This window comes from Mycteria americana, chromosome 5 (genome assembly GCF_035582795.1).
Source record: "Mycteria americana isolate JAX WOST 10 ecotype Jacksonville Zoo and Gardens chromosome 5, USCA_MyAme_1.0, whole genome shotgun sequence".
NCBI lineage: Eukaryota > Metazoa > Chordata > Aves > Ciconiiformes > Ciconiidae > Mycteria > Mycteria americana.
Genome location: NC_134369.1, coordinates 37,136,295 through 37,160,906, shown reverse-complemented (window position 1 = coordinate 37,160,906; position 24,612 = coordinate 37,136,295). Strand labels below are relative to the sequence as shown.

The 24,612-nt window shown below is 37.9% G+C and overlaps 1 protein-coding gene across 8 annotated transcripts in view; it reads left to right on the top strand.

Annotated features, from left to right (window-relative positions):
* The window catches only part of GPHN (gephyrin), a 306,539-nt gene that overhangs the window by 70,007 nt on the left and 211,920 nt on the right, over positions 1–24,612 (top strand). For all 8 annotated transcript variants that reach the window (XR_012775918.1, XM_075502985.1, XM_075502988.1 and 5 more), the window contains exon 2: positions 23,844–23,922. Coding sequence is in view for 6 of the 8 variants with exons in the window: in XM_075502985.1 (XP_075359100.1) it covers positions 23,844–23,922 (79 nt within the window). In the remaining 2 variants the exon portion in view is untranslated. The remainder of the gene's footprint in view (positions 1–23,843; positions 23,923–24,612) is intronic.

Below are 24,612 nucleotides of genomic sequence, written 5' to 3'. Positions count from 1 at the left end.
TAGTGAAATGTGACCACTTCTGCTCTTCAAGCAGTACAGGGGCAATATTTCAATCCTTGCAAAATTATTTTATCAAACGTATTTCTGAAACATACCTATCAAATCCAAGCCACTACTATGGCATTTTTTTTTTCCTCTGTTATGCAACTATTTCAGTGTTGTAGCACTGATTTGTGGTTTTCCTCCTCTTTCTTTACCTCATGTTTTTAGAAAACAGCCAATTCGTTATGGTGGAGATCAGATTACAGAAAACCAGCAGCAGGTTAAAACAGTGCATAAAGGGTGGTGATGTAAAAGTTGACAGAGACAAAAACTTTTGGTAGCCGGCATCTGGAACAGAGGTGCTGTTGATTGAATTCTACATACAGAACTCATTAAGCATTCGAGGTTGGAAGTATTAGAATTTCTTATTAGTGATTTCTATTGTGTTATCTCCCATTAACGTTGTCTAGCATATCCCAATGGTAAGAAGAGTGCTCAGTCCTGGCAACCAGTACTGTGGCTTTTGTGGAATTCATTACCTTTCAGCTAAATAACAAGATTGCATTAATAATACCTGGGCAAGTTAGACATAAGCCCTTAAAAAAGTTTGCTTTAAAGCATTTTAATAATGCAGTGAAGGCAGTGAGGGAGAGTAATTCTTTTCTGTCTATTCTCTATACAAGTATCCAAATTAAAAAAATCAAATTCAGGGTCTTAAAAACTTGAAGGTGCTAGATGGAGTGAGCTCAGCATACCTAGCTTGTCACCTGAAGTTTAGGGATAATGTATGTGCTCGATAACTGATTCTTTGACACAGTGGCATGCCAACAGCAAGGATAAAATCTATTTGCACACACAGGCTTTTCTCTGGTGCTTGTCCAAGGCCATGAAGCAGAATCTCAAATGAGAGAGCAACAAAGAACAACATCTCCATTCTCTGTTTCAACTGGAAGGTATTTTTCTTTCTTTTGTAATGAGGGGTACAAGGAGCATGGTGGTCTTAAAAAATAGTTAAACCCGCACAATGTCTGAGGAGAAAAAAGGAAATGTGGATTAAAAGAGGAAGAATCTAAAGCATGTCACTTAATTGACTTTTGGAAGGTGAGTACGTGTTACAGTAATCGAGATGTTATAACAAGGGGATTTTTTTTCCCCAGCTTAGAATTTGTACTCACTCATCTTTTCTCCTTCTGTCTAAGCAAGTGTTTTAATGATTTCAGGCTTCCCAGGGTGTCTGGCTTCACAGCATGCTGCAATCACCTTGCCTTTGGCCCTAAAGGCTGAGGAGCCCTCCAAAAATAAATGGGAAAAGCCAGAAGCTGTCTCCTCGGCTTAGCATTTTATTTTAGCTATGCTTAACGGGAGAATTTTACTGGGTTTGGTCTCAGAATGGTGTCTCTCCAGCGAGAGCTTCCTCTGGCAGTCACTGTCTGCTGCCTTCTGCTTAGGAGCATCAGCTGGGACGCTGAGCACAGCCGTCTCGCTCGGAACCGCCTGCCAATACCCGCTATAAGAGCTTTTTAATTACTTGTCCTGTATAGTATTGGCTTTTCAGCTAACCATAGCATCAAGAAGTGTTGAGAGCATGGTAATTCTGATAACTACTGTGAAGAAGTAAATCTATTTTTTTTTCTTACAGCTCTGTACTTAAAATAAAAACAAATGAAAGAGGCTGGTAGTCGGGAAACCCGTAATACTCTAAAAATGCATAGGTGGATAATAAGTAGAGATGGTTTTCATTCTTTCCAAGTATGGATGTGCCACTGAAATCACAAGGCTGAGGTAAACATATTGTTGGTTTCTACAAGGCGAAGAGAAACACACTGTTCCATGAGAAAATTGCTGGCTGGGAAAAATATAGCACTTTGTTACTTTAGGACTATGAAACAGGTATCCGATCAGTGTCACTCTAATTCAGAATATTCATACTGGATATATTTAGGTTTTTATTTGTAGACACACCTGAGTTGCTTTGCCCATACTTCAGTCGAGGTTGCTGATGTTGGTGTTGAACTAGAAGCCGTGTTAACGTGGTAGTTCCGTTCTGGAGCTGACCTTGGCAGACCTGTCAGCTCGGCTCAGTCGTAGCACCGGTTCAGTGGAGCTGGCTGGCTTCTGGAGGAAGTCTGGTTTATGTCCGGCCAGTTCAAAGTACGAGTAAAGCCTGTTTGTATAGGTGTTCACATACACTTGTTAATCTCTTCTGTTTGATTTTTAAATTATCAACAGGGAGCTAGTTTAATCCTTTATGCACTGTTTTAGAACTGCAGAGTGTATCACTGCAAAAATGTAATCTTTTAGCTTATTTAATATGTCATTACATGCTCATTTTTTTAATGATAAAAATTCATCTGAATCATAAGGGAAAACCCTTTTTCCTCTCCGTTGAGTATGTAATACTCTGTAGATTGTCAATGGTTTCAGAAGACATCTTTCAAAATGTAAGTAGGCTTCGTAACCTGCTTCTGCCTCACACAAAGCTTTGATAGTCTCTTTTCCAGATTATAGGTTAGTTTTATTATTTACTGAGCATGAAAACCACAGATTAGGATTAGTGATTTTGGACCTGTGTGCCAGAAGCAGTTTTCCATTTAGTCACCTAAAAACATTTGTTTGAATAAATTTCCTATGTCTCTTCCATTCTGTACTGAAGTTACAATGAGATTTTGACAACAGCCATTTTCTCTTGCTTGTTTCTGTTCTTCTAAAAAAAAGAAAGAAAATAAATAAGACATTTTAGAGGACATCTGAAGATTTGTGTAACCTCTCCTCACCCAAACTTAAAATGGAAACACAGAAGTTAATATCCTTAATACATGGAAACTACTGGCTGAATGGCTGGGCCCAGAGGGTAGTTGAAGTCCAGTGACTAGCAGCGTACCCCAGGGGTCAATTTTAACATCTTCATTAGTGATCTGGATGATGGCAGCAGGTTTGCAGATGACACAAAAGTGGAATGAGTGGCTGATAAGTTAGAGGGTTGTGTTGCCATCCAGAGGGACATTGATGGGCTGGAGAAATAAGCCAGTCAACTTGTCTCTGAAGCCAAGACCTACTGGTTTTGGACAAGAACTTTCTTCATCCTAATACAACTCTTAAAATACTTCTTGTTTCAATTTTACAGGTATGAACAAAGAAATTATTGTGTTGGTTATTACTGTAGCCTTAACAAAACAATAAAGATCGTTGCCTTTCCCAGGGAAAAGTAAATTTGAATTAATGGGATTTTAAATGAAATCCATTGAGATATCCTGTACTCTAAAGCTGAAGTCATGGCTCCATCTCATATTTGGGAAGAAGAGGAAGTGGTGCCTTTTTTTCTTGCAAATGTGAGATGAGATTATTGAGATACCTTTTTTTTTTATACATTTAATTGATTTTCCTAGCTTTTAAAAATTTTAAAGGTCTATAATTACAGATGTGACAGTGGGCCAAAAATTTGGTATTCTTTAAAAAGGTTGTATGCACTGTTTTGGCTTTGGCAAATTCTTTGAAAGTTTGTAATACAAATATTTATATAGAAATGTTTTAAAGCAAATAAGATACATTGTAGACACTCATTTTTAGTTTCCCTGTTATTTCTGGAATCATAGAAAAAGTATATGAAGTTTTGCAAAGTAGTGAGATTTTCTAAATGGTTGCGTATGAATGCTTGTGTGTACAGAGAGGGGAAAAAAATAGCCAAAATTGCTCTGCAAGTCACTAACATAACTGGAAATGTAATTCATATCTTTTCTATTGTAGATTCATAGTATCTTGAGCTTATCAGAAAGTGTATGCGGTAAAATAAGAAAAGCAAGTTCTCCAGTTGTACCACATTCCAGCCCCCCTGCTCTGACTCCCTGTATTGTTCTTGATTTCTGGGTCTGCTCTTCTATAGCCATCTGTTCACTTCCCAAAATAGCACTACTTGTCTCTCAGTTTAGAATTTTCCTCATTATCCATAATACATTTTAACTTCCCTTTAAATGAAACTTATTTTAATACTGATCTTTTTTAATACATTACTGAATCTTCATACATTAAACAGTTTAACACCAACATTGACATTCATAATTATGCCAACGTGTTTTGGGATATTGAACATTTAGAAAGAATTCTTGGTTTTCTGTGTTTTCTGTTTGCTTAATTGTTTTGCATTGTTCTAAGCATTACTTTGTTTGGAACTAGTCAAATACTAAATTATAAATACGCTAGCAAGCTGAAAAGCAGTACCACACAGTCACACAGTAGGTAATTCCAGATTCATTCAATATTGGCAGTGATTCAAGGCTATGTGCACGTTGCTTGATTGGCTGCTGATGGACTAGAATGGATAAGAGCCTTATCTTTGTAAGGGCACTAATTTGCCTCTCCTCTCTCCAACCATTGATTTTCCCATACTTTCTATCTTACTGTCTTTGATGTCTCTAATTTTCTGTAATGAGTTACGAGCTTTGACATCTCTAATTTTGTAAAATTCACTTTAAGTTGGTCATCAGGTTAAAAAACAGTATTTGGAAGGAAACCTGAGGGAAGGGAAAAAGGGGGATGGACAGCATTTAAGTAATTTCCGTAGGAAAAAGCAGGCATCTCTACTGAAGAATTTAAAAACTGTTGTGTTTAGTATGTATGTTTGGCAGTCAGAGTGTTTCCTGTCACAGCAATGCTGAAAGCTTTATGCACTTTTTTAGTTTATAAATGTTGATGCTTTTAAAAGTTTAGTTGCTTACCTGCTCCATAGTCATGGAACAATTCTTTGCAGGAGCAAAATGACCTTTCTCAAAGAGCTGGTGAAGTTGCAAATGTGGACTTTAGTTGTTTAATACTGATTATATTGATAGTTTTAACTAAGGCATTAAGATTTTCTTTTTCAATGTACTTAGGAACATTTTCTGTCTAAGTTTAAAGGTTATTGCCTCTGTGAGTGTCTAGATGTATTAAAATGATTAGGTTTCTCTGCACACATCTCCATAGTTTAGTTTTGGGGTTTATTTTCATTACTATTTTCTTTGTTTTCCTCAAACCTGTATTCCTCAAGACTAGAGGAGAAAGCCCAAATTTAGCCCAGCATTTCATGGAAAGACAGAAAGCAGCCTTCTGCACCACTGCCATTTAAATGTATGGTTTTTTCTTTCCTTTTTTCCGCCCTCTCAGTTGTAATGCCAGCTTATCTGGTTAGATGGGATTTCATAGACCTTCCATGCCAGAATAGGTAAGAGCTAATTTGGGGAAGAAATATTAAGTTGTTCAGATTTCAAACCTTTCAAGACAAAATGAGAAAGGAGGAAGAATGTGGCTGCTCCTAAGTATCACTGCATTACAGAAATTCTGCAGAGCAGTCTGGCACCCATGAATCCATTCAGAATGGTGGTATCGAGAACTAATGAGCAGTCTCTTGTATATAAGCACATGTCCTAAAAACTCTGTTGGCCAGAATAACTGGCAGCAGCTGATGCTGCTCACAGTGTCACAGAAAGGCTGAGGTTGGAAGGGACCTCTGGAGGTCATATTGTCCAGCTCTTCTGTTCCCTGACCCATCTCCCTCAGATGCCAGGACTCCCTTATTCTCTGCTAGTCCATCTTTGCGGAGTGGCACCATGAGATAATCGTGTGTAGAGCAGTGAGGCAGTTCCTCTGCAGGGATATTCTGGAATCTAGCAAAATTTGAAGAGAGCTTTGGTATTTGTATGCAACTCTGAAATCGTAAAACCTTGTAGCTGATTCTAAGAAGATATCAGAAGACTTAAACATGCTTCAATTAGGATAATATTTAAGTAGTAGAAACTGAGATGCAGCTTTTGCATGGGGCAGATTATTTTAAAGCCTCATGCTGCGCCTTTTTCTCCATTATCTTGCACAATCCACTGCTGCAACGAGGTATTGCCTAGATATGTAACCAGGGTGAACCACCATGGTAATATTTTTATGAATCTGCAAACTTCACAATGTGTAGAATTTTCTGTGTGCTCTTGCACAGTTAAATAAAGGTTTTACTGGTGAGGAAGGAGGGACAGCTCAGCTGAGATGGTTATAGCCCATCACCCTCTCAGTCCCCAGTATCTTGCATCACCCTTTTTGACTCTAGACACTCGTGCATTCTCAGTGCAGCGCTGTCTCTCTTTGGTGCTTCATCCATCACGCATGCTACATGTATCAGCTGATGGCGCTGCCGGTCAGCTGTCTGTGTCTTACTGACTTCCAGAGCAGGGAAACCCTTGCCCCCCTCACGGCTTAGGGTGTTGCAAATAGGCTTCAGCAGAAAACACAAACCACATCAAAATATAGATCATAAAGCAATGTAATGCACATCTTTGTTGTTGACATCATTGTTTTTGTAGCGAAAAAGCCCTCATCGTGGCATGGTTAACAGCTGACTATGATGTTTTGATACATTTAAAACTGTTCTGCACTGTGAGGAACAGAAATGCTATCTTTCTGCCTGGTGAAATGTTAACAAATTAAACAGCAATGCCACAAAGTGGCATTTCTTCACAACAAAAATAATTTCAAATATTTTAACATCTTTGCAAGCTAAGGAATAGCAAAAGGGTCTATGACCTGCTGTGCAGGAAGAGTTTAGATACTCCTTTAAAACATTTCCCAGCCTGACTGCCTCTTCAGAGGAGAGTGTTTTATAGCCGGGCCCCTCCATGCCCCTCTGAGCAGCGGCTTTGTCTTGCCTATGCTGATGCTTGTTTGTTCTTCTTGCCACAAGGGCAGGACACAAAACTGAACAGGTTGGCTGAAGACAGGACCTCCAAGGCAGTGGTAATGGGAAACGGGAAGCCTCAAATTAAATTCTTATATACCACTTTCATGTCTCAAAGACATAGATGTCTTTGAAATGCTTAAAACGTGAGGGAGCAAATGCAGTAGACTATATAAAATGGAAAAAAAAAAAAGAGGCTTGAATAATAAACAAGGAATGTTCAAGAGAAGAGTCACTTTATTATCACGATCTCCATTTACTTTTTCAGTAGAAGATTCTGAAAAATGAAGATATCTTGGTGTTTGAAAGTCTTTCCAATGGTGGGCAATCCAGTCACTAAAGAATTCTCAACAATGCTGAATTTTCTGTGGCTCTGTACAAGAGTTTTTGATCAGTAATTATTTTAAATAGCTTTACTGACTAACATGCTTCAGAAAATGTTATAGCATCCCGTTTGCGGCAAAGTACATTAAGGATGTTTTCTTACGTATTCTGATAAAAGCACTACTATTTATAGAGTCTTAATTTATGTGGCAGTTTACCATTCACCTGTTTTTAACATCTGGCAATATTTCCGTATTTTCATTCTGTAGGCCTTCCTGCTTACTTTGTGACACCACAGTGCTATGAAATGTGATGGTTGCCTAAAAACAGTAACCCTGAAAGGAAGGCAGTGCTTCTGCTGGCAGTTCTAAATGCAAGCAGGTCTTACAAATTATTTTAATAGGACATTCATATGAGTTTTCAGCTTGCTGCTTCTCTTGCAAAATGTAACTAGAGGCTACTGATGTTAATGGCATCTAATGTTAATGGCTGCCTTTTCTCTGTTTTTTACATTAAAACCACAGTAAGTAAAATTTTAAAATATGAAACAGAAGCCTTTTTATAGAATCACAGAATAATTTAGGTTGGAAGGGGAGCTGTGAAGGTCAACTAGGCCAGTCCCCTGCACAAAGCAAGTCTAATAAGATCAGCTTGTTCAGGGAGACCTCCAGAGTCTTGAAAACCACCAAAGATAGAGAGTCCACAACCTTGCTGGGCAACCTTTTCCAGTATTCAACCAAAACGAATTTTTATATCTATCTGTCTAATATTTATGGATATGTAAAAACATAGTATATATTTTATATACTTACATATATAAAATTTATACATATATATACACACAATTTTATGTATATAATTGATATGTATGTATATAATATCAATTTAAAGAAAAAAGGATAGAATACGAAGGTCTTTCTTTGGAAAAGTCAGTATTTTGTGGAAAAAGTTAAATTAGGATTCATTGATAAATGTGAGGTGTAATCACTATTTTAGGATTTCTGCAGTCAACAGTACCAAAAAAAAAAATTTTTCCCCAATGATGAGAAGTATTAATTGTCACTTGATGAATGAGAGGAGAATGAAGGTAATTTGCAAAAATTCAGCACAATTGAGTCACAATATCTGTTATGATTTCTTAATATACTTCTGTAAATACACAGAAGTCAGTAGTGGAATTCAGGAAATCTGCACACCAAACATGCATACCATGCATGCCTATAAATTTTAAGACTTTTTTTTTTTTTTAAATGAGTACTCACTTCAAGGAGAGGAGTTCCAGAATGAACTAGTAAATTGTGTGATGCATTCAGTTTCCCATCCACTCAACAACCCATTTAAAAGGGGATTTATTAATATTGCAGATATCAGAATACACTGTAAAAAAGAAAAGAAGATTGGCAGAAAAGTGTTTCATTTTTTCCCAATTGAAATAACATTGATATCCTTTCCCATTTTTATAATCTTCAAATAGCTGGTTTAAAACACCACAGCTCAAAGGCTTCAGTAAGAACAAAAGCCATTCTATAATGACAGAAGAGAGACCAAACTTTTCAATGGCATATAGCATTTGCATCTATTTTTGTTGGCCATTTGTGAACCATGAGGATCACTAATGGTGCAGTAAATAATAATAATAATAATAATACTATCATTCTTATCCTCCTCCTCCTCCTCCTCATTGTTGATCAAGCAGGGAGGACTCAGAGCAAATAAGGAAAAACAGTTTACATATGACTTGGAGTTTCAGGAGGACTACAAGAAGACGTTACTCTTGATTGGGCTATAAGAGTGGCAAGAAATGAGCCCAGACTATGGATCATAACCTATTTAGCCTTCCTAACTGAGACAGTCACACACATACACAGCCTGAGAATGTATGTCAGAGCCTGTAGTGCCAAGTGTCGTAGCATGCCAGCAGGCAGAGATACCAAACCCGGTGAGTCAGGCAGGAGGTGCCTGCGATTGCCAGGGAATGCTGTCTCTGCGGGCTCTGTCAACGGGAACCTCTCAATATTCTTCTGCTGCTCTGTTTGTCTCATTTCCAGGACCGTTGCCTTGGCTGGGTACGTAGAGCAGAAGCTAGTGAGGGGGAACCCTTGGCAGGATGCTCCACGTTGCCATGTTACAAATGTGGCGTCTGCTGGGTTTCTTTTGAGCTGCAAGAAATTTAAATGGAGAGAAGCAAGTGTTCATATGGGGTGTCATTCTCCTACAGATGCCAGAATGTCTTGGTATGGTCTTGACAGCTGATTGATTGATTTGATTCATTGCCTGTATAAGCAAACATATGAGAGATGACAGGCTGTATAGGTTTTAAAGACTTCTCCCATTTTGTTGCTTGCTGTAGGCTTAGAGTTAAATATTGTTAAAGATTGGGAATTGGCCAAGAGAGGGAACTAATGGTTAAGAGTAAGCAGTCTAATATCAGCATGACAAGATTATCTCCAGAGGATATAATTTTTTCTGTTCAGGGGAAAAAAAAGATGTTGCATTTATTCACATTACACAAACAGGGACAGCAGTAAGATGACAACATTTGTATGTTGCAAAGGTGTTTAGGAATAGAAATGACTGTGAGTCCCTGAAAGGGAAAGGAAATAAGTTAGGTAAACACAAATCATGTTTAGGTAGCTAAAACAAACAAGAGAAATAATCTAGACTACTTACCTCATCAGTAATTCTAATTTCATTGTAACTAATAAGGAATGCAATTTTGAGCATGGCTAAAATACAGTAGCTCAAAAAAAATACAGTACAAATAGAAAGTTAGGAGTGAACATGCTTAAACATAGGGAGGAACATTCACAGGAGGAAACATTGGACTAGGGCTTTCTGGGCTCTTGTCAGATGAGGGTTGTACAGGGCTCAAAAGCACTCGTATTTACTGTCTTACACATTGGGCTGAAGACCTACAATTAAAGTAAGCAAATTTTAAACTAATAAAATATTTTTTATGCAACTCATGATTTGTCGGTTAAAATTGTTGTTTTAAAATACCTGATTGTAACAGCATAGCAAGATTCCAGAAAGAGAATGGACAGTAAACTGAAATAACCTGTGTATTTTCACCCTGTAATCAGGACCTGTAATCAAGGACTGGCAATCAAGACTCCATAAAGAGTCTTGAATGTTGCAACTCAGTAAGTAAACATAAACAAAGGTCCACAACTGTAAAGCTTACTCCTGTTATAATTTCTTAGAATATTTTTGGCGTCTATATTTTTATGTTCTATGTGTCAGGTTTGGTGGAGCATATGTTTCAAGTGGTATATGAAGCATGACTTCTAGTACTCTGGAATAATTTGAGATTGTAATTTGAATAATTAGTTGAATGAGTGAGTGATGGGTGGTAAAGCTATAAAACTGATTTTCAGGTTTCTCACAGCTCACTGAGATAAATGGCTCAGTTCCAAATATTTAAAGCTTTTTCAGGATCCTCCCAGTTGGAAGAAATGACAAGAGACATTGGTTCATGTTGTAGTGGGTTGACCTTGGCTGGATGCCAGGTGCTCACCAAGCAGCTCTATCACTCCCCTGCCTCCTCAGCAGGATGTGGGGGGAGAAATAAGGTGGGGGAAAAAACGTCATGGGTCAAGATAAAGGCAGTTTAATAAAGCAAAAGCAAAGGCCGTGCGCAGAAGCAAAGGAAAACAAAGAATTTATTCTCTATTTCCCATCAGCAGGCGATGTCCAGCCACTTCCCAGGAAGTAGGGCTTCAGTACGTGTAGGGGTTGCTCCAGAAGACAGATGTCGTAATAACAGATGTGTGTGTCCTGTCCCCCCCCCTCCCCTCGCCTCCTTTCTCTTAGCTTTTATTGCTGAGCAGATGTCTTATGGTATGGAATATCACTTTGGTCACTTTGGGTCAGCTGTCCTGGGTGTGTCCCCTCCCAAGATCTTGCCCACCCCCAGCCTACTGGTGAGGGTGGAGATGTTGGAGAGACAGCCTTGATGCTGTGGAAGCACTGCTCAGCAGTAGCCAAAACACTGGTGTGTTATCAACACCTTTCTAGCTACCAATACAAAGCACAGCATTATGAGGGCTGTTATGGGGAAAACTAAGTCCATCTCAGCCAGACCCAATACACACGTTTTCAAAGTTTATTCATAACCGGTAGGAACAGACACATGGAAACAAATGAATAATGTGATGAAGGACTCAATGTCAGTTCTAGGAACCAGTTCACTGAAAAATGATCAGCTCCAGAGCTGTATAGAATAGGCACAGTTTATACACGTAATGTTAGAATAAACAAAACATTGGGAAAATGTTAAAAATCTTTCATTTTCTTTCAGTTAGAGATTGGGGGTAAGGAATAAATCTTTATTTCAGGTTCTTTGTTTCATAAAATACAGGCTTTCTGGTGAGATATCTTCTCCTACCGTGCTACCTGAGTGGAACTTGCCCCACTGAGATCTTCACCACTGCCACCAGTAGAGACAGAAGTGAACTAACTATAAGCAATATTGAAAATCCTGTTTTTTAGAACCTGCTTTTCCTCTGTAGCATTTGATATCAGCAGTTGTTCAGGGATGGATGTAGCTGCATCTCTTACCTGTTCCAGAATGGCAGCCCAGTGTTCTGGAAGGACCTGTGGTACATTTCCAGATCATCGTGAAGAAACACAGCTTCCCACCACTTGTGATAATTGTGGAACTCTGGGAAGCCAGCAAAAATCTGAAACGGCGTGACTAGATCAGCTTTGCATAAATGTGACTATATTTCTTCCAAGAGCTTGAGGGTACTTTAGATGCCTTTATGCCACTGCAAATCTGAGCTAATAAACCCTGCCATGGCTGAGTTAGCACCATGTAAAGTTAGCTTAGGTGTATCTATCTTGGTGTTTCCTGACCTAAGCTTATATAGTGGCATTAGAGTGTATGAAATCAGTGAAGGTTCATCAGGATTTAATATATGTGCCCCAGTGCTAGTCCTGCTGTATCCAGGCTGGCACTGGTGGTGCTAATGTGGTGACTTTGCCTTATGGTGTGGGTTTAGCAGGGCTCATCAGTTCAAACTGAGTGCTTGCCAAATAGATTAAATAAGTCCATGTGCAGTGCTGTATCTGGGCAAGGAAGACCTACTGGAAACAGTGTGCCATAGCCTGGGTTGAACCCAGTGAACCCAAATGGGCTGTGTCGTTTGGTGTGTTATGCTGCATGCTCAGTAAACTGTCTGCGGAGGTTTTTTCCTTCATTATCTGAGGTATTCTTTTACTTTTGGTAATGGAAAGTTGGTTGTAAACAGCAAACTATATGGTGGTAGTTGCTTTTTAAGCGAGCTATAGGATTTATCTTAATGCACTTGGCTTTTCTTGACCACTTCTGCTATTGTTTTTATTTGGTTTTTTTTTTTTCCTAGTTAGAGTTGAAAATTTCTCCTTAAAGTGTTTCTATTTCGAAACAGTGTATTTTGTACTACCACTTCTTGTAAGGAGGCTTAAGAGTACTGGTACAAAAAAGGTATCTAAAGAAAGTACTTCTGTTTTGGACAAAGAGGAATTGTCCCATTTTTAAGGTTCAGTGAAGGCACTTCTGCTAATACTGTTTTTCCCAATTCCATAATGAATTTTGCCATAAACTATCAAGAAGTCACATTCAGTGAATTGAAATTTGTAAACATATGGATATAATTTACTTCATAAAAACTAGATTTAGGAAAAAGTAGTTCATGTAAAATAGTTAAATACTGTTGAGATGGTAATGTATCTATCCTAAATATATGAGTATTTTTAATTAGATTTTATTTTTAACTCATATCCTCATTTTACATTATTAAATTATACTGATTTGTTTAAAGATTTAATCTTCTAATGATTAAAGAGAATAGTTTAAAGATTCCTTTGCATGAGTGGACATCCTTATACCCAATGAAGTAGATAGCTACAACTGAATTTTAATCTCAGCATGTTTTCATCATCTCTGCTACCAGAAGAAAATAATGCCTTTTAGAGCTCAGTATGGTGCTTACACAGCCTCAGTTCAGAGCTTTGCATATAGAGCTGTGATAAATAAATTGTTATTGTGTAATTGCTTACAGGAGACTTTTCTGTCCTGGTGATTCGTTAGGCATGCAAACCTAAAGGGGCGGGTACACCAGACTGAGTCCATGTGCTAATTTTGCCTAGAAAATAAAGGAGGGAATGTCTTTTTCTTCAAGACCTTGCCTATAGTGGAATTGTTTGTCCACAGTACGTATTTATGTCCTGGCTTATGTGCCGACTGGCATTATTGTGCTATGATTACACCTTCAGGCTTTGATCTCCTCCAGCTCCATGCTTTGCCTTTTTGTTTCCCTTGCCCCTTCCTGTAGTCTAAAATTCATACTGTCCTTCCTTGGAAGTCTCGTAGTGCGTTGTTGTAGGTCTGGATTCAGGGAAGGCATCTTCTGAAATCATAGATACGATGACTAGGGGAATCCTCAAGGTTGGAGTTGTCACCTTCTGCTACGACAGAGTTTTAGGTACTTTGGGTGCTGGACAATGACCTGAATAACACCAAACAAAGTAGCTTTTTTTCCCTGTCCTTTTTTACTGTGTGTTTTTGAGGTGGTTTCTTTTAACAGAGTTTGGCAGGCTTGAACCGTGCAGAAAACACCTCAAGTTCCTTGAGGATGACAAGTTACCTGATTTCTGGTGTCTGGGGCTGTATGAGACATGAGCAGAGGGAAGACAGGACACTGAGGCCATGGGGTCTGTGGGTTGGTCCTGGAGGATTATCTGTGGTCTGTATGCATTTAGCTGTGCAGCAATGCAAAGAGGGGTGTTGCATGCCATAATGTGAAGTGTGGTTTCTTAAATCCTGCCATTAATTGATCATGCAAATCTGGGCTCACATGTCCATAGTAAGACGTTTGTGTTTTGGGGATGGAGGAAACGGAGGGATCACTGGTGGGGTTTACATAAGAAATGCAGTGTTTATAGATAGAATGTGTCATTAGGAAAGTGGAGTATAGTTTTTCTTGTGATGCTCGCGTTTCTTAATCAAGTTGACAGATAAGATGTGAAATGTGTTAACATCTTGCATAGGCATACTTTGTCATATTTAAAAGTGCATCTAGCTGAGATTGATTGTAGACTTGATTAGCGTACATTGCAACCAAGAATCCATGTAAGCTGTTAAACTGGGCCCGTATAAGATGCTATGAACTGTTTCAGATGTTGTTAGCCAAGAAACTAAATATGTTCTTTTCCTGAACTAAATAAAATACAAGAAAACTAAGATTAGGGATAAGAATATTATTTTTTTAGAGTAATGGAAAAACGTCTCAGACATCCCCTAAAGCAATAAGCAAAGCTGAAAATCAAGACGTCCTTGTAAAGACTGACCTTTAAAGAAATGGTTCTCAGCATCTGTTGTAAGTACAGCTGTTCTAACCTGTGATCGAACTAGTAATTTCAGAGAAGTCTAAAAGGAAGTATTACTCTTCAAAAATACTTGGTTGTTGTTTTAACTCTTCTCTTCCTCTCTCTTAGATCTGCTTACCTTCTATCCTTTTCCTTCCCATCCTATAATTTTTTATGGTTTTACAGTGAAAGGAGGTGCAACAAAAACTCCTTATTGGAAATACTTGTTGGGAAAAAAAAAACAAAACACAAACTTATTTATTTCCTTTGGACTCTTGTTACTTTTCATTGGAAACATTGCATCAAGCATTTATTATTCATAACATCAAGAAATTTAATTTTTTTATCATGTACAAACAATTAGAAGTATTGATAATGCTACATCTCCAAAGATTTGAATGTCTTTAATGGCTTGATGTTTTTATTCTGAAGTTCACCTGATCACTGCAGTGATCACGCTGACAATGTGATTGAGTTGAAACTCAAGCTTGTTAGAGTATTAGATTAAAACCCAGTACAGAATTTGTAGCCTAAGGCCACACAAATATTGTAAAATTTAAAATGATAAATCATTTGAAAGAGGCATAACCCACTAGACTAATGGATACACAGAAAAAGTGGCTCATTTAATTGCTGTTAGAAAATGTGAGAAACCTTGGGAGGGTTTAGAAGTTCATAGCCTTCAAAGAAGCTCTAACATAAATTTTACAGCATTAGCAACTGTGGCACAGAAGGCCTCCTGTGTTCAAGAACATTTCCTGTGTCATTTAATCTATTCTTAAATCTGTCGAGAACCAGCCTGTGCACTTTCCTTGCCCTCACTGTTCTTATAGAAAGATTATTTGTGAGGTTTCAGCCCTCCAGCTCTTGGAAAATTTGCTCCCAATTTCTTATGATTTTCTCATAATTATTTTCTTGTGCAACACTGTTCTTTATCTCTTCTCCCTCTGATGTTAATTTTGCTGGTGTATTTATATAAACACACCAGCAGCAACCATCTAATGCTTTCTTTTCGCTAAGCTAATCAAGAAAGCTCTTTTCACCTCCTCTAAGAGGTCTTACTTTTCTTTATCATTGCAATAGCCCTTCTTTGTATCTGGCTTACAGGTGGCATTACTGCTTCCCTGTGTTTTCTGGAAAAAAATCATTGATTCACATGTCTAAATTGTATTTCTGGTTTATGATCACTCCATTTTTCACTAGGTCACATGAACCTTTCTCTTCTCCTGTTTTCCCAGTAGATTACCTCCTTTTTTGTAGTAGTACTTCTTTGTCAATCTTTGAGGATACCATTCTGGCACTTAGTAGCACTTCATCTGGAGGGAAAGGGAGAGAAGATTTGCACTGCTCTGAGATCCAGTAAAATACAGTTTGAAGAGATTGCTGTGGGACGTTCTTAACGGTCGATGTTAAATTTTGTTGTCTTGAAAAAATAGAGTTAGAATTTCCCTGTATTTTAGTATGTGACAAAAACTGTGTGAAAAACAAAGCAGATGTCAGAAACATTCATGAGGTGTGAGGGGCAGATGTATACAGGGAGTCAAACTAATCACTGCAGTCTTGTCTTTAAAATCATAGCTATGAAGTTGCAGTTGATAGGTTGTGTCCTGTGTCAGCCTTTACCTGGTCAGAGAAAACAGGGACAAATACATTGTACTGGTGGCTACTGATGTGGCAGAGAAAGCACAAGAACGCTCTTGCTTGGTGGGTGAAAAAGAGGCTACTTATGGGATTTTGGTGAATTGAAATAACTGGAATAAAATAAATGTGTTCTTGCTCTTGTCTGCTGAGAATTTATATTTGGGAGTGAATTATAATACGTGAATTGAAACTACAGCTAGTCTTGATACTATGACTAGTTCTGAATGCTCAATGAAAATAAATTTTATTAAGTAAGTTGAAGTTACTGGTTTGCTCTTTTACCTCAAACAGGTTAATCTCAACAGTGTGCTTTCTTTGATCTGCAGGCTTAATGTGCAGCTTGCAGAAGCAGCCTTTGTCTTCCTTTGTTTTCCTATAAGATTTTCACATTACTTACAATAAAAATTCCCACCAATGGATCCATTCTGTAATTCATTCCAAACTGTTGCACCGTGGCCTCTGTATTTCTAATAACAAGCTTTTCAAAGGTAAAAAGGAAAGTGAGCTCAAACAGTGATGTGATCTGGACCTTCTCAGCTACTTTCACTTTCTGCAACTGTTGCTGTTCATGGTATGTTCTTTGGCAGCAGAAATTAAGTGGTTATGTAAATGGAAAGGATATAGGACTGACTTAAAAAGGCCCTACTTATTTTTGGAATGCAATTCTTTGTTCTCATGGGGTAAAAAAATAATTTGCATCTGGACTTAGAGGAAAAGTATTACGTTATCACTGATACTACATATCCTGCACATCATAATTTCAACAGCACAATGTTTTGAACTTGTTAGTCTTATTTTTCAGTAATTTAATGAGGTTTATACTTAAAAAAGAAAAAATACAATCCATATAAAAGAGAGACTCCTCTCTTCATGTGGCTGTTTTAGCTCTTTTAATGGTCCATTTAGATTAAAGTGTTTTGTTACTTTTTTTGCGTAGCGCTCGGGTCAGAATACGTGAACCTGTGGAGGGGGTGGTTATGTTTTCTGTTGCGTGATCCTGCTCACACCTAAGCAAATCTTTGAGTGTTGTTTATTTGTATGCTGTAAATACCACTGTGCTTTAACTCCATTTTTAAAATTGTTTCCACTGTGACATGCTTGCCCAGATACTGCACAACCTACCTATTAATAACTATGGTAAAGTGCTGCAACTATTTTTGTTGTTAAATAGTTGTGGGTTAAAACTGGAAGTGTTGCCATTTTATGATTTTATTCTCTTATGTCCATTTTTAGCAGAATGAAGTTTAAAATAGAAAAGAAAAGGGAAGGAAACTTGAAATTTGGTGTCCATCGATGCCTTGCAATTTTTGAAAATGGTTTTTAGATTATCTGCCTAGGGAAAACAAGGCTTACATGATCAAAAGATAGACAGTGTCATCCTTCAGCCTTTCCATTGGTCTTTCAGGTCCCCCCTTTTAAACCTGTTCAACCCACATATGAAAAATAGTGATAATAGAAAAGTAATGGCAATGTAACAAAAAGAGAATTTTTAAGGATACTGTTATCTATAAATTAAGTGAAAATTAGCAGCCAGGCAAAGAGGAGACTCAGATTATTACCCCAACTGAGGAGAAGGCAGATTGGTATTGTCTGGTGCTTTCACATGCATAGCTTTGTATTGGCTTTAGCTCTTTTCCTTGTGTGGGTATCAAAGGGAATCTGGATTTATTATGGTGATAGCGAATGGCATTTAGGGAACAAAGATCACAAGTTCTTGGGAAACCAGCCTGCATTATGTCTGCTAGTCACAGACAACATATTTTCTTAGCAGTTATAAACATTTGCAATTTGCATGCAGACTAGTAGTTCTTTTTATTCTGTAAATATGTCAGAGAAATTTGTGTGCAGATATGCAAATAGTGTAAGTGCTCTTCTTACAATTAATTTGCTGTCTTTTGTAATAGATCTGGTGAAGGTGCTACAAGATTTCTGTAATATGCCATCTGTTTTATGTATGTTTTCTAGTTGACATGCAGTCACTTGAAAATTACGGCAATAGCAGAGAAAAGAGGTAGGATATTAGTCTCTGATGTTACTGTTCAGGGGACAGGCAAAATACCTTAAAACCATTTTAATGTAAGAGAATCAATCTTTACATTCTGGCACTATCCCATTCCTTTGCCTTCTTTAAAGTATGCCTATAGGACAGGAATTCTGTGTCTGCAGGAGAATAGGCTTTTGAAGAGAGATGTTTTGAGGTCTGAGAAAAAAATCTGTTACTTTCTTATATTCTAAAACCTAAGTTTCCTTATCAGTGTTTGTTATGTCTTGAAGTCAACAGTATATACAATTACAATAGGTAAAAGTGGGTGCTTGCTACAGTGTGTATAAGGTTGTGCCTATAAAAGCAAAATACTTGAATCCTGCTACATTTGCATGCAGTGTGTGGAACAGAACCACCTGAATCTGAAATGAGACTTCTGAATAATGCTTTACTGCAAGCAAAACCAGACTAGAATGCCAGACCAGTACTTTCCAGAACATCCCAAGTGTATTAAATATTTTTGTATTTATCAGCTGCTGAGTGAATCTGGTATAAAAACCTAAACATATAAATGATCCTATAAAAAAGAGGGGTAAAGGAGAGAAATCTGCTATGGCAAGTGTGCCAAAAATACTACAGACAGCTGACGAAGTCCTGAGAAAATGAAGTGAACTTAGGAGATGTTATCACTAGAGAACAAAAATGTAAGAAATTGATATCTTATACTTCAGTGCATACTGTTCAATGTTGTAGTAGTCCATTTTCGAAGTAATAGTGTATCACAGATATTAATAACTGTCTTTCTGAGTGTAGCGTTTTTGTTATCAGGATGGTTGTTATCAACAGGTAACCACAACTAGTCTAAAAGCAGTTCTGAATTCTGAGAACCAAGAGGGAAATCTGGCAGGTAATAGTAGTTTACAGTTTTCTGGAATTGCATATTTTGATATTGGGGAGGTAAACATTATTATTCATTTTCTTTACCAAACTATAGATTGCCCTTCATTTTTTGAGGGTAATGATTGTGTTTTTTCTAAAGCATATGATATGAAAATGACCATTAACAGCTGTAGAATTGGAAGTGCTTTAATCTAAAGAGGGCTTTTTTTTACTGGAAATACACTCGGTGGGATAAGAGGTTAAGTGACAGTTTTAAAGGGCTATATTGTTTTCAATTTGTAGGACATTAAAAAAAAAAAAAAAAAGGATGAAGTTCACAACAGACTACATCCTGCCTCTACTTGAAGAAAATATTAGTATACCTTCAGAGTTGAAGAACTTCTCTTCTACTTCTCATTTTGGAAATCAACAGGCTAATAATCCATTTTCCTTCAGTATGGTCTCATTTAAAACTCTGTTAAAGAAAGCAAAGGAAAAAAAATCATATGGACAGATTTAGAAGTTCACAGATGCCAAGTGGGAAAGCTTCACAACTGTTGTAAACTGGATGTTTGCACATTAGAGTGTGAATGCTGATTTTAACCTTTTCATACGGAATTTTCTATGCTGTGTAATTGACAGGTGAGAACCATATTCCCTTATTGGCTTCCCATCTCTGTTACTTCCTAGGCATAAGACTAGATGGGGGTCAGAAACAGAACATTAGTAATAGAAACCAGGAGCTGAAAGTAGGACAAATGTTGGGAGAATTGGAGCTATTGCTAAAACCTCTTCACTTTTGATACATTAACAGTAGGAGTGGGTTCAGTCTATGCCCATGATATTTGTGCCAATATTTAATTTCTTAAAAACCATTTCTAGTACCTTATAGACTGTCATTGTATGTACAATATTCCATGGAGCAAATGCGTTTTAGGGAGCTTTTTTTGTTGTAATTCCCCTTGTCTATAAGGAATTATATGTCAAGGGTGTAATACAGATCAGAGGCTCAGCCACTTGGTGTATAAGTAGAGGGGAGCAGCTAACAATTCTGTATCTCTCCATAAACCATGCACTCAACACTGCTTAAAATACTAGCTTTTATAAACTTTTTTGGGGTTAAAAAAAAAAAATTAAATTTTGAAACAAGACAATAAAATCCTGCATGGGGAGTGCGTTCATACAGATGTCCTGTGCAGAAGTATCCCTTGGTTGTGCTTTAAAGACAAGAAGTTAGGCATGGCCTTTGTGCATGTAGTACAATTTGTGGCTGTGATGCAAGGTTTTCTTCTGCCTTTTCTTCCCTCAAACCTTAAAGCACCATTGATCATCCTGATCTTTCTGCCATACCACCAAACATAGTTTCACCCTATGCCCTGCTTAAAATAAATAGCTTGCATTTCAACCAGAGTATATAATTTTTTGAAATACATGCAGTGTTGATTTATGGTTTTCTAAGCTGTGAGAAATGTACCTACTCTGCTTGATTGCTTCCACCCTGTGTTTACTGCTGAACATTTGTTTTCTTTCGTGGGCTAGAGTTTGCAAGGATGTGAGGGAGCATGGCTGTGCTTGTATGCAGGTCAGTAAAGTGCACCGAAGTCTTCCTGTAAGAGGTCTTACTCCAGCCCATTCCACTGAATCATTTCCTCTCACTGGAAGCTGTCCTGTTGCTATCAACGCTAGTAATTTAATTGGCAATTATAATCAAATGTTAGTTTTCAGAAATTTTATTTTGCTGAATATAACTAAACTGTGCGTGTCCAAAGAAGGGCAACGAAGCTGGTGAAGAGTCTAGAGCATAAGTCTTATGAGGAGCGGCTGAGGGAAGTGGGGTTGTTTAGCCCGGAGAAAAGGAGGCTGAGGGGAGACCTTATCGCTCTCTACAACTACCTGAAAGGAGGTTGTAGAGAGGTGGGGGTCGGTCTCTTCTCCCAGGTAACAAGTGATAGGACAAGAGGAAATGGCCTCAAGTTGCACCAGGGGAGGTTTAGACTGGATATTAGGAAAAATTTCTTCACAGAAGGGGTTATTAAGCATTGGAACAGGCTGCCCAGGGAAGTGGTGGAGTCACCATCCCTGGAAGTATTTAAGACGTTTGGATGAGGTGCTTAGGGACATGGTGTAGTGGTGGTCTTGGTAGTGTTAGGTTTACGGTTGGACTTGATGATCTTAAAGGTCTTTTCCAACCTATACGATTCTGTGATTCTGTAACCTGTTGGAATTCTTGGTTGTTAAAACTGTGTTTGAATTTTTTCACATTTATCTGAGGCATCTTATGTTTTCTGATTTGGGCTAGAACAGTAACCTAAGAAGAGGCTTGCTTGCAAATTTGCAGCTTCCCAGTGTTCTGACTCTCCTACAATAAACAAAAGGCGGGGGGGGGGGGGGGGGGGGAATGAGATTGATACCTTTTTCAAAGTTTGTAGATATTTGACTGGTGTTGAGTTAGTCTTTTTAGCAAAAGCTTGTATTGCCCAGCTCTGCTAACCAGAGGGAAGGTTTGCAGTTTTCAACTTCATTCATAAAAAGGGTATTATAATATTAGAATTATGTTGAGACAAGTAAGACAAAGACAGTCTCTGGCAAATCTAGGCTTTCATTTTAAACATGTATTTCAAACACATTTTGTTTAATAAAATTCATGAGTTATACAGACAAATAATGGCCAGTTTTATTGATAAAATAGTTTTGCGTTGTTATTTTTCATTTTCGCTTTTAAAAAGTTTTAGAGCAGTCACAGAACAGTTTCTTCAGTTATAATTGTGATTACCTTCGATGAGGAGATTGGAGAAGACAGTAGAAAAATACAGCATATTTAGATTACATACTTAAGAAATGTTTGATTTGTCAGTAGTGAAAAAACATTATCGACCATAGTTTTTATTCATGACGTATAGTGTTGGCGTAGGAGACACATCGATACATCACTAGTGTAGGATTTATGACGAGACAGTAGGTAAAATGTTGTGTTTACTGTTTTGCTGCCAAACTTGACAAGAGGCACATATAAACTATCAAATATCAACTTAGCTGGGATTTTTTTTCTCCCATAAAATCTAGAGTGTAGATTGTTTGCAAGTCTGCTGCTCTTGGAGTTGCTCCTTGTAGCTCAGGAGTTAGAGACTTTGTAAATTCAGTGGTCTCGGGTTCAGTGCAATAGATGTACATGGAAATTAAAAATTTCTGAAGGCTCAGGGTGTTCAAGGTGAGCTTCCCCTGGCAAGGTAGGTAGTAGCTCTTGCGAACTCAGTACAGGTACATTTCAGCTTAGTATTGAGACGATTAAATTGTCTTGGGAGGAACAAGCCAGGAGTTCTGAACTTTCTTAGCAGAAGTAGCTGCTGTTTAAACTGAAGATCTGTGGCAATTACCTCAAAGACAAGAGGCTCCTTGTGATATACTGCCTGGCTTTCGGGGATCATGTGTGACAAGCAACTGTTAGGTGGCATTTTCAGAGATGGCAGATAAAAGAAGTTTAGGATATCAACTGGCTATTACAGTGTTGAGATGCAAAGTGGGTAAACTACTTAATGTTATCAACACTTGACAAATACTGCTGTTATTGTCATATACTGTTAGCTGTCAGGCTTTGTGTGAGAGCCGGGGCCAGTACCTGTTCCGTCAGCTACCCCAGCCCCTTCTTCCAGGACCACTTCTTCCAGTACTTGTCTTTCCCAGCAGACTAACAGGCTTCATGCTCGTGAGATGCATTGGCAGCAAGGGGTACTAGTAGAAACGTTTTGCAGTTCTGCAGGGTGTTAGGTAGGTCTGTCACAGTATGTATTGTAATCTGTGAAAATAACATATTTTGGGAATGATTTGCATTTTTTCGATGCTGGTGATGCACATGAATACTTATGGATGTAAATTAAAAAGAGTATCTTGCATTTAGAGAGGAAGAAGTAGGAACACTTGCTTTTGCAGGTGACTCTGAATGCATCCCCTTTTCACCAAATGCAAGGCCGTATTCTGTGTCGGAAGATGAGCAGTAATGCATTTCTTCATAAGCTCTCTTCTATCTGGCAGATTACCTTGCTAGTTATGGCAAATTGATCCTTACACTGATTTTGCCATATCACAACCTCTGTGTCCTTCAGAAAGTTTGCTGTAGTCAGAAATAACTGTAATTCCTTTGAACTGATGCTGATTTTTTAAAAGCATTTGTACCACTACTTTTTTTCCACCTCTCAAATTGACCGTGGCATTGTTTAAGAGAAATGAGCCCACTTGTGGGAATGGGGTACATGTGCTGAGAGAAATAGCCAAAAGAACAGATTTGGAGTTTCAGGTTTAAATCATGTCGTGTCATCCGTGTCGTGTCCTGTGTCCGTCCGTCCATGTTCCCCCCCCCCCCCCCCTTTTTTTTTAATGTAGTGAAGAAAATGAAAGCACACTAATACTCTTTTAAACTTCTGTGAAATTTACTGTGTTGTAATTTCAATTACAACAGTAACGAGCTGCTTTACATGCACTTTGTAGGTTACTTATAAGCTGTTTGAATAAATTTTTGCTCTTGTTTGTTTTGGCTATTGCTCATATTAAATACCTTTGCTAACCCGTGACCAACTGTGAATTTAAATACATAGCAACTCTCGCTGTTTCTGATTAGCTGAAGAATACTGACCGGTGCACGATTAAAGACTCTGCTGTTAAGTGTATGGATATCTGTGTATAATTGCGCATCCAGTGTTTGTGTTTGAGACTTCCTGTAGCCACAGGTGGAGAAGTAGTGAGGACACCAGCTGAAACTGATTGTTTCAGCGTACGCTGTGATACAGTGTTTATCACTTTCCATTGAGTTGACTTATCTTTAAATTAGATGAAACCTCACTGAAAATCAGACTTTATATATGAACATTCAAATTACACCCAACACCAAAAAGCGTTTGTGGTTAATCAAAAGAACTGCGTTCTGTTCTTAAATTTCCACCTCTTTTGTTTCTCTGTTTTTGTTTTGTTTTGTTTTAATTTTATTTCTATTTTTTTTAGTGAGTGACAGTTGCTTCAGGAACCTTGCCGAGGATCGTAGTGGGATAAACCTTAAAGATCTGGTCCAAGACCCTTCTTTGTGAGTATCTGGCTCTTATTGCTAAGCAAAGAAAAGCTTCTTCATTATATCCTTGTGAGTAGTTTTGTAATTATATAAAGTAGTAGTATGATGAAGTACACCTAGTGCTTTGGTGGTAATATGCTTGCCAAGTTATTAAAGTCTTTAATACAGACAAATATTATTAAAACCACGTTGTTTTTTACCTACTTCTGTTCATGAACTAACATCCAGTGAGCATATACGGTAAAGGGTACAAGAGCAGTCATCAGAGGTACCAGGTTGTGCATGCTGGTATTTCTATGGAGGAGTTGTATGCACACTGTCGCCCGTCTTTGCTTAAGGAGGGACTGCATATAAATTAGGAAATTACTGGATAATTATGTTATCATCAGTTATCTTAATGTCCAGAATCTTTTTTCTTTGTATCGGATTTCATACAGCTGATAATTTATTTCTACCTCTACTACCTGTTTTAATTCAATTGTATGAGCAGATGATCTAATTTTTACCTCATGGCAAGACTAGTGGTCTTCATCTCAGTGTTTATTTTCCTCTAAAATAAAATTCAACCTCATGAGCTCTGAGCCAGACTTGAAATTGTATCAAACCTTTTTGTGGTTTTTGGTTGGTTTTTTTTTTCGCCTCTTCAGTTAACTTTAGTACTAGCTGAAAATGTTCTTGCTAGTGTGTACAAGCATACCACTTGTT